General features: G+C 54.8%; 1 protein-coding gene across 1 annotated transcript; it reads left to right on the forward strand.

Moving 5' to 3' along the window:
- Positions 1 to 1,930: 1,930 nt before the first annotated feature.
- Positions 1,931 to 4,544, forward strand: RABIF (RAB interacting factor). Its single transcript, XM_051771699.1, has 2 exons — positions 1,931 to 2,122; positions 2,200 to 4,544. Exons 1-2 carry the CDS (start codon positions 1,937 to 1,939, stop codon positions 2,443 to 2,445), a joined length of 432 nt encoding a protein of 143 aa, XP_051627659.1. The 5' UTR covers positions 1,931 to 1,936; the 3' UTR covers positions 2,446 to 4,544.
- Positions 4,545 to 10,623: the final 6,079 nt, after the last annotated feature.

The raw sequence follows: 10,623 nt of genomic DNA on the forward strand, positions 1-10,623 counted from the left end.
GTTAGACCAGGCAGCCACCTTCAGCTGTGTCTCTGCCCTGCAGTTTCAGCCTGGTGGTGAAAAACAGCTGCTCCAGCTGTGAGATCCACAGCACAGAGACCAGCCAGGCCTGGAGGACTCGCTAACGGGGGGATTTGTTGCAAGGTCCGTTGGAGAAGAGCACAGCAGCAGAGATAAGGGAAAGGCTGTGATTACAGTCGACAGCAATAATTAGTCCTCAGGGGCTGAACAAGAGCCCAGGTGTGCCCAGGTGGCCAAGAAGGCCAGTGGCACCTGGCTTGTACCAGGCAGCAGGACCAGGGCAGTGACCTGCGCTGGGCACTGCTGAGGCCTCTTGAATCCTGGAGTCAGTTCTGAGACTCTCACAACAAGAAAGACACTGAGGGGCTGGAGCGTGTCCCGAGAAGGGAACGGAGCTGGGGAAGGGTCTGGAGCAGCAGGAGCAGCTGAGGGAGCTGGGGGGGCTCAGCCTGGAGAAAAGGAGGGCTCTGTGCAGGGGTGCTGCTGAGCTTCTCACCACCCTCCTGCACCCACTCCCCTCTCAGCTCGGCGAGGCCCAAGCTGGCTCCACACACACACAGGTGGTTCAGGAGCTCCCAGGCACTGTTCCTGCCTTAGAAATACTGGCACAAGTCACAGGGGAATGGGGTTATGTCTGCAATCTACACTCACCCCCCATCCCATGGCAGGACTGCCTAGGCTGGAGTCTGAGATGAGCAGCTGGATTGCTGATGAAATCCTGTACCTTTATGTAATACTTCAACATCAGTTCCCATTTCTGGCTTCTCCTGAGAGTTCTTGGCAGCAGACAGTGAGGAGACAGTGAGGCAGCAGGAAGATGGTGCATATTTATACTAAATGGCCAGAAAAAAAAGCAAGAATTGGAGCTCTTCTGGGATCTGGTTTACTCCCTAAAGAAGCAGTGGTTCAACTGAAAGGTCTCTTTCAGTCTTTTCAACCATACTAACAACAGTGGGCCATTGGCAGCAGGTCCCAAGACCAGCACACAGCCACAGGGGCTCAAAGGTGCTCAGTGAAGAGCAGCACAGTCGCCTGTGCCCCTGGACTTCTCCAGCACTGCTGCCTGTAAACACTGGCACTGCCTCCTGCTTTGCCCGGGCTCTTTGGGGTCAGGCTGGTCTGTGCTTCCCTCTCCTGGGAAACACATTGCTCCCAGTGTCAGCCCCCTGCCCCTTTCAGTGCCCTCTGTGCTCCCCCAGTTTGGAGGGGGGTCTCTCTGTAAAAAGCAGCCATGTGAGCTGCTGTGTGCAGCAGCAAGAGTGTACCCGGGCTCTCCCGAACGCTGACGCGACCACTGCACGCAAAATACGGGCAGCAGCTTCACAGAATCCCAGAATGGGTGAGGTTGGAAAGGACCACAGTGGGTCATGTGGCCCAACCTCCCCCAAGCAGGGTCATCCCTGAGCACACGGCACAGGACTGTGTCCAGACAGCTCTTGAATATCTCCAGTGAGGGAGACTTTGAAGGGAGACAATTTCCCTTTGTCCAGCATCAACTGAGCTCCTTCTTCTACCTCTGTGACAAAGTCAGGTGTCTCCAGACTCCCATTCCGGTAAGTGACGGTCCCTGATGGTCCCTGCGGGGCTGCACACGACAGACAGACCCTCGCTGCTGGCTGGTGGCACATCCCGGGATCAGGTCGGGGGGATCAGAATCCCAGACTGGTTCGGGTGGAAAGGGACCCTTCATGGGCAGGGACACCTTCCACCGGACCAGTTCACCCCCAGCCCCGTGGACACTCCCAGGGATGGAGGAGCCGGGTGGGACCGCCCGAGGACGGGGGGCAGGGCCGTGACGTCAGCGTAGCCCGTGGCGTGACGTCACAACCCGCGCACTGAGCGAGGGGCGGGGCCATGGCTGTGACGTCAGCTGCGCCTGTGTCCTGACGTCACCGCCTCGCCCCGCCCGTCGGCCATGGCGGCGCCCTGCGCGGAGATGGAGCCGGCGGCGCCTCCTCCGTCCCCTCCTCCCGCTCCCGCCGCCGCGCCGGGCTCGGCCGGGCTCGTGTGCGCGCAGGGCCGCAACCTGCGGGCGGTTCTGTGCCAGCGCTGCGGCTCCCGGGTGCTGCTGCCCGGCGCCGCCACCTTCGCCCGCCGTGAGGTACCGGGGGGTGCTGAGGGGAGCGGGGGGGCGGGCGGTGCCGGGCGGGCGGTGACGGCCCCGTGGTGTCTCCGCAGCTCCTCCTGCCCGCCATGAGGAAGAAGGCGGCGGCGGCGGCGGCGGCGGGAGGCGGCGGGGATGTGCTGCGGGAGCACTGGCTGGTGCGCGACATGTTCTCCTTCGAGAACGTGGGGTTCACCCGCGACGTGGGCAACGTGAAGTTCCTGGTGTGCGCCGACTGCGAGGCGGGGCCCATCGGCTGGCACTGCCTGGACGACAAGGACAGCTTCTACGTGGCTCTGGAACGCGTGGCCCACGAGTGAGCGCGGCCCCGGGCACCGGGCTGGCAGCTGGGCTCGGCCGCCGGGAGCCCCGACAGCCCTGAGAGCCACAGCCCGGGCTGGGGCCCGGGGCACTGCCCGCGGCTGGGCAGCCCAGTGTGTGACTGACCACGGCCCGGCTGGGCAGCCCAGTGTGTGACTGACCACGGCCCGGCTGGGCAGCCCAGTGTGTGACTGACCACGGCCTGGCTGGGCAGCCCAGTGTCTGACTGACCACCCCAGTGTCTGACTGACCACAGCCTGCCTGCCCTGTGGTGTGACTGACCCACAGCCTGACTGGTCGCCTCACGTGCCGGGTCCATAGGCTGAGCAGCGCCAGGAAGCGCAGCCCTGGCACAGCCAACTCCTCTCCCACACAGGAGGGATGGTGGTGGTGGGAGGGTCCCCTGTGACCTGCAGGGACATCTCACCATGACAGTTTTGCCAAATAACCCGATCTGCCACTGTCTGCTCTGTCACTTCCCCCGTGGCTGCTGTTGCTCCAAGGTGCTGGGATGCCTCTCAGGCTGCTGGCTCTGTGACACCGTGTGAACGTGGGCACTGGGAAGGGGCGAGGGGAGGACACGACTGCTGCACTGAGTTGTCGTGGCAGCTAAAATTGTCTGACCTACAGCCAGAGCAGTTGCGGGGTTTAAGGCTGAATCTTCTGCTGATTTTCAGAAGGAATGTTCCCTGCCCCAAGGCCTAACATTTACATTCTCCAGAATCTCATCCCACCTGACAGCTGTACACTGTGGGAGTGTGTGGCACCTGAAGTGAGTGTAAGGCATTCCAGCTAACGTGTGCAGTTCCATGAACTGAGTACCTGGAAACCAAACACAGTACAGGTAAAGCAGCTGAGAGAGCAGCAAATAAAGAAAATGTGCCAGATCATAGTGTTTTCAGGCAGCAAGAGTGAAGAGATTCCAGCCTGAAAAGGATCTGAATCGTTGGACAGGCAGTGTGCAGTGACTGTATGTACCAATGCTGAAGCATGTCAGAGTAGCCACTTGTGTATGTTTTAAAGAAGTCAGGAAAGAGTTTCTCTTCTGTAAAAGCACCTGAGAAGAGCAATCTGGTATGTTGTGACCAGTTTTAGTCTCTGCCTTTTAAAAGCTGGGCACAAAGCTGACTGAAAATGGAAGGAGGCTGCAGCAGCTGTTCCCTGCATTTATCGTGGCCCAGTTCATCCTCCATTGCAGACTCCAGACTGAGTGACAGAGCAGCTCTCCAGGGATGCTCTGGAGTCCCTGGTGCTGTGCCTCTGCTCATGAGCACTTGGGTGCTGACCCAGCTGTGAAGGCGCAGCTGTCACCGTGCTGGGATGATGGAGTTGTTTGGGCCACCAAACTCCAGGTGGGTTTTACCTGCAGATCGAGGACATTTCTGCCTCAAGGCTGTGCGAGGGACCTTTCCCTCTCTCCTCTAATGAAGCAGTTTTGTTGGCAGGAGTCTCTAAGGCAGGCACAGCCTTGGGCAAGGCTCCCGGAAAGGCCTCCTGACAGCGGGAGAGGGAGAAACAAGCCTCTTCTCCCTGCAGGATTTGAGCACCTGCACTTTTAAGATTTGGAGACTCTGCCTTAATGTAGAACAACCAAGGTGCTGGCTGTGCTGGGGCTGCTCCATCAGGAACCTCTGCTGTGGGCAGTCAGGATTTTTCAGAGGAGGGAGAGGAGCAGAACTGTAGGCTGGGGGCTGAGGCTCTTGCTGGAGCAGGAGGTGAATCCTGTGCTGTGCCCTTGTTAAATGTGTCAGATGCACATTTGACATGAAAACTGCTGCTTCCCTCCTGCCCTTCCTGTCTCTTAGTCCTAGCCCAGTGACTCAACAGGTTCATCAAGGGGATGTACCTCAGAAGGCAGGAGAGCTTCACTTGGGTTCTGCACAGGCACAGCAAAGTGGTGGGATCATGTCACTAATTTCACACTTTCACTTGGATTGTTGTCTGTTGGGGAACATGTTTTGACCTGTAATGCCCCAGTTATAGTCTGTGTTACTTAAATATAACGTGCTGCACAAGCTTCATTTTGAAGGCACCACTGTGCAGAACAGGTTGTGGAAATCAGCTTGGCTAACACTGAGTAAATGACCTTCAAAAAATAGTACATGTATGCTGATACTGGGGAGTAGTGGGTGGCACTGGGACGGAGCTGGGGGGTGGTGGCAGCTTTCCCAGTTAGTAGAACACTTCTGGATGGGTGGGAGACCTCAGGTCAAAGGCCTTCACATCAGAATGGCAGTGATTTGAATCCACCTCAGTGCAGCACTGCTCAGTGATGAGTGCTGGGAGCTCCTGCTGCCCTGTGGTGCGAGAGGGGAGGTGAGCCCTCCATGGAATCCAGGTGTGCTTCCTGCTGACTCCTAAATATAGAACAGGAGCTCACAGGCTGTGGAAGTGCTAAGAAGAAGTGAAAAGTCTGATGGGAATTCTTGAGACGAAGCTTTTGTGCCATGAGATCTTGGGATCTTTTCAGCCTCTTGTGCTGTTAGTGGAGCTTTGGGGGATGAATGTCCTGGTCAGCAGACATGGGGGAAGAGCTGCTGCTCCTGCACTGGACACACCACCAGGCTGGGGAGCTGCTGAAGTGCTGCGCTGTTCCTGTGTCAGTGAGAGCTAATAAAAATTCAGAGAGACTTACAAATAAACATAATCTTTTCACTGCTTTTTATCCAGCATGTTGAAACACTGTTTTCTGGTTACCTGCAGTAACTCCTAGGAAAAAAAGGATAGACAACCCTCAGGCACAGGAAGCACTTACATAAAGACCTGGAAAGGCTCATCTCTTGCAGCCCATTTTTCTGCATCAACACCAAGACAGAGCAGAAACCCTTATTTCCATGTGCAAGTCACTTTAAATTAATTTGAAAATGGGTTCTTCTATTTAATGGCTGCATAGACTTGACTCCTAAGACCACTCTGTGTTGAGCTGTAGCAGTGCCACGACAGGGAACAGTAATAAACCTGTGCCCCTTGGGGAGGGGGAACAAATAATAACAATTTTGTCTAACTGCTTCCCAGTGTGGATTTAAGGCATGCCTGTTTGTATGGGTCGGGTGTTTATATGGCATAAATGTGTTCAGTATGGTTAAAAGCAGACCTTGCTCTGCTCTGGCTCTGGTATTGAGATGGGTTCACAGCCCCAGAGCCGTGGTCTGGGCTTGGCTGACAGTGGCACCCTGTGTAGCTTCACCCCTCTGCTCCCATTCCCACCCAAGCCCCTTCCCCGAGCAGCTGCTGAACCCTTTGCATGTTCAGTTTGATAACATAGGCTAAAGCTTCTTTTCTTGGGCTGGTGGGCTGACCCATGGGAGTTTGAGCTTTGCAGCCTGTGAGATAATCCAGAGGCAATGGTAGGATGAAGGTTCTTCCCCCTTTCAGCAGCCAGAGGCTGTGAGATCATCTGAGCTGTCCTGGAGACCTGCCACAAGTCATGCCTTGCACAGACTCACAATCACACTCTTCCCTAAATGAAGTGCATTTCACTGATCAGGTAAGGGGTGCTTGGAGCAGGGACTGGAATTCAATGCTCCCTCTTTCCCCAGCTCTGCAAGTCAGCAAAAGGCCTTGGTGTCTGGGCCTGCCAACACCTGAGGTCTCTCCTGATTCCTCACCTCTTGCTGAGGAAATCTGTGGCAGAGCAGTGATGACAATATGGATTTTGAAGGAGTAGCTTGGAAGACTTTGCTGTTCTGCCTCCCTGCTGTGTTCCAGGGCTCTTTCATCCAGCTGGTCTGCATAGAGGCAGCCAGGAGGGGTTAAAGTGTGATCCTTGCAACACCTGCACTCGCTCTGTGGAACCTGCTGCCTGCAGGTACAGAGGGGAGGGGCTCAGCAGAGTTCAGAGAAGAGCTGTGAGTTGATAAAGCAGGGCCAGCTTGGCCAGGAGGGGTGGTTGTGGTGTTCCCTGTCCTGCACAGCTCACCTTGCTGCTTTCCCTAAAACCTCTGTGTGAACAGGGGCCACCCCATCAGCACAGGCAGTGCTGCAGGGGGAGTGTTTGGGGCAACAGGGATCTCTGAAATGTATTATGAATTCCTCTGAAGGCTATTTTACGTGTCTGACATTACAGGAACAAAAGTAGGAGGAAAGGAAACAATGGAGAGGAAATAGCTTTGGGGTCCTTGGACAACTGGTGCAGGGAAAGCTTCCCTGCCTCCTGCAGAGTCAGGTTAATACAGGCCAAACTCTAAAATCAAAGAAACACTAAACCACCGAGTATTTTGCCAAAAACCACCGAGTATTTTGCAGCTGCTTGGGGACATGGAAGGAAACCACAGCAGATGAGTGGAACTTGCCATAAAAGTGCAGAGAGTACACGAGGGCTTTGATAAAAGCCAGCTTTGTTCTCCTTTCAACCAACACTTTTATGCATTTCAGCATAAATACTTGTGTGCTGAGTTGTGAGGCAGCCAGGTCTGTACGGGGCAGCTTTGGTAGAGCACAGCGGGGCCCCTCAGTGCTGGGGAGGGGAGGGAAGGGGGGATGGCAGCCCAGCAATCCAGGTGAGAGGTGCTGAGCTGCGGGGCTGTGCCCCTGGGTGGGGGAGAGAAGCCAGTTTTTGCAGGAGTGTTGGACTGTGCTCTGGAGTGAGTGCACCGGCGTCTGAAAACGACTTTACCGTGCACTGGGTGAAAATCAAGTGCTTTGCTCCCCACGTCCAATCCCTGAGGAAGAGTGATCAGGTTCTGGGGTTGCTGACATAACACTTCCATCCCCTGAGAGAGGGAAATGGTTCTGGAAAAAACATTTCTTGCATTTTTCCTAAAACCGAATCCAGCGTGGCACAGTCCAACCCAGCGGTTGCTGCAATTCGACTTTTGAAATCCTGCACATCAGCAGTGGGAGAGCTACAGGGGTGCAAACAGCCTGTGGCAAAGGATCTGTCCCTTCAGCATCACAGGGGCACTTCCTGCGGGCTTCAGCTTTGGTTTGGGTTCAGATATGAACTGTCCAGATACAGCTTCTGCCTGGAGAAAGACACAGTTGCCCTTCCCTCCTTGGCAGAGCTCTGTCAGCCGTGGGCTGGGCTGGAGGGCACAGCCCTGGGCAGGCTGGTAGCCTGGAAATGCAGTTGGGCCTGGCGTGGGGCATGTGCTGCCCAGGCAGAGGAGGCCAAGGCAAAGAGCCAGAGCCATGTGTTTCCAGCAGCCCTGGGTGTGTCTGGCAGGACAGGGCAGAGCTGCAGGCAGGGTCTGTCCTTCACAAGTCTTCCAGGGCAATTTGTGAGTTGATGGGATCCTTGGGGCAAGAGGCTGCTGCTGGGAGAGTTCCCTCCTGGATGTGTTCGTCCCCATCCCCCACCTCCCCTTGCTGGGGAAGCAGCAGGGAGTGTGCGTGTGTATGCTCAGCTGGGCTTCTGCTCCCCCTTTCATGTTCCTTATCTTCCAGGAGGCTCTGAATTCCCTGGAGGAAGGGAGATGGTTGATGCTGTGAGTGCAGAGGCAGAGCACTCCTCTCTGCTGCTGCCAGAGTCCCCTCTGCCATTGTTCCAACCCAGCTGGAAGAGATGCCCTGAGAGCAAGGGAAAATGGGCAAAGCCATGTCAGCACAGGTATCCTTCCCCTCCCAGAACAGCTGGCTCTGCACACTGCCTGGAATGCTGTGAACAGCAGGCTCTTTCCATGGCAAACATCCAGAACTGCAGCTCGTGCAGAATCACTGGTTAATTTGGAATATCTGGCAGTGGAACATGAGGACGTGGCTTCAAGAACTTGTTGCCTCGTGCTTTCCTGGGAAGGGAGCAGCCTGTGCCCCGTGTGCTCTAAAACAGGCAGGACGACTCAGTCCTCCTTGCCAGGCCGTGGCAGGTCCAAGGGACTGGCACCAAAAAGGGCAGGAAGCCAAAAATGCCAGGACTCAGCAAACAGAACCCAACTGCCAAGGAGAAAGGATGCCTGGAGAGAGGAGCAGCTTCAGGCTCTGGAGGGAGGAACCTCCCTCGATCAGGAATACTCGAGAGGGAGGGCTGTAGCTGCAGGAGTCAGCAGCAATTTGGGGGCTCCATGTCCATGGCAGCTCGATCTCTGCTGCAGCCACAGGTGCAGTTTGGCTCTGGTGCCAATGCTCAACCTTCTCCAGGCTGAACACCCCCAGCTCTCCCACCTGTCTCCAGAGCACAGGGGCTCTAGCCATCAGAGCATGTTTGTGCCCAAAAATAAAAAAAGGCCAATTCATGACCCTAAAAAAGAGGCCAATTACTGTAGCAGTGCAGGACAAGATGTGTTTTCAGTACCTAAACCAGAAGTTGGTGATGGAGAACACAAAATTTATAGGCTAGGGACAGTTTAATCCCAGGTAACAAAGTGAACCTGGGCCAAGCAGTTTAACCAACACAGGTACCAAAGTCTGGCATCATTTGAAACAGGGGCACCATCCAGCACAGACACACAGCACCCCAATACAGAGAGGGCACGGCCAGTAGGTGAGTGATTCAGGAGACCTTTGAAGTGTAAAGAAAAAACAAGTGCAGTTGATGGAGAGGCTGTTTCAGCTTTGACAAAGGTCAGGGGGAGGTTTGGTACCGCAGAGCAGCAGGGAAGGGCAGGAAGCAGCACTGGGAGAGTCTGGGCTGAAGCAGCATTTAAAGCGTGCAGGGGCGGGAGCAGCCTCGGTAATGTGGGCTTGCAGAGAGCAAAAAAAGTAGGGCAGGTAGTCAAGTCCGTGCTTGCAGGAGCAGGATTAAAACAGTTGGATGAACAAATCATGTAAGATTTGAAACCAGAGAATGTATTGAAGGCCATTAAACCAAACTCTTACTTAAGGATTACTTCCAAGAAGCCAGGCTAATAGCACAGTGTGGTTACAAAGACAAGTGATCAAGGCAGAGAATGCTGACATTAAACTTGCTCGTGAAATGCTAATCTGTGCACAGACACTGCTGCAAGTGCTCCGACTGTCACAGAGGGAGCCTCGCTAAACAAAAGCAGAGCCCAGCCCTTTGGGGTTCCACTCTGGCCACTCAGGCACATCCTGCACTTATTTGGACACTCCCTGCGGGGGAAGGACCAGGTATAAACAGGATTTAATCATCTCATTAGAGATACGCCCATTGCACACGTTCAGCGTTCTGGAAGGCAGCGATGCCTTCCCTTTTAAAACTACTCTGGCTATGTCTTCTGCACTCACCATTCCCATATTTAAGAATTCCCAGCCCATCTGGGTCAGGGAGTGTTTAGATCAGGAATTAATTCATCCCTGTCTAGTTGGATCGTTTTCAACTCTAAATGAAAGATATTTCTTGGCACCCAGTAAACCTTCCAAAAGCCCCATGGAGAATCCGTGGAGGTTTGGCCTGAAATCAGTGGATTAACCACTTCCACCTGGGAACATTCTCCCCAAATTATTGCTCTGTTTGCTGAGTGCAGCACTGGAGATAAAATGTGCAGGTCTGTGTGATGAGATCCAAGGTTGTCGTGGTTTAGGAATGGTACTCCCCAGTTCAGTGCCCCCACCAAGATTCTCCCAAACCAGATGCCATCCGCTCCCCTCCCTTTCCCTCCTCTTCTTGCTCTGCTCTGGGGATGGGGTTGAGAACTGGGGGTACAAAAGGTTAAAATCACGGGTTAAGATAAGAACAGTTTCCTGAAAACAACGAGATAAGAAAACGACCAGTAGCAGCAACAATATTAATAACAAAAGATACGAGACAAAGAAACGATTTACACAGAAAACCAGGACAACAAACATTCTGACTGGCTCTTCCCCCCCAGACCGTGCCCATCTGCCACCGAGGGAGGGTCCCCTCCCCTGCCCTCGGTGATGATGTGGGTGGTGCAGAATAACCTGGCCGTGCTCCCGTGGCTCCAGGCTCTGCCCCCTCACAAGTACTGCGAAAAAAAAATCCCCCTGTCCTGGCCAAACCCAGGGAGAATGTTCAGGTCCGGGTGGGGAGATGAATGCCTCGCTCTGCCATTCAAGCCCAGCGAGGTGCACTGAGCTGTTCCCACTCCCCTGTGCATCCCGGTTCACCTGCACTTCCACCTCCACGACCTGCTCCACCACCCTGGGACAGAGCAGGGTTTGCCTCCCTTTCCCGGCAGGGCTTGTGGATCTTCGGCTTGCCCAGGAAATAGAAATGGGCTGAGTATCCCCCTTCTGCTCCAGGGTGACCCTCTGTTCCCTGGACATGGGGCAGGGAGAGCTGCAGTGGTTTCTGATTTTAACCTGGTCTAGTGAACCCA

The sequence above is a fragment of the Manacus candei genome, unplaced genomic scaffold (assembly GCF_025592945.1).
Source record: "Manacus candei isolate 608988 ecotype Guabito, Panama unplaced genomic scaffold, ASM2559294v1 h1tg000139l, whole genome shotgun sequence".
NCBI lineage: Eukaryota > Metazoa > Chordata > Aves > Passeriformes > Pipridae > Manacus > Manacus candei.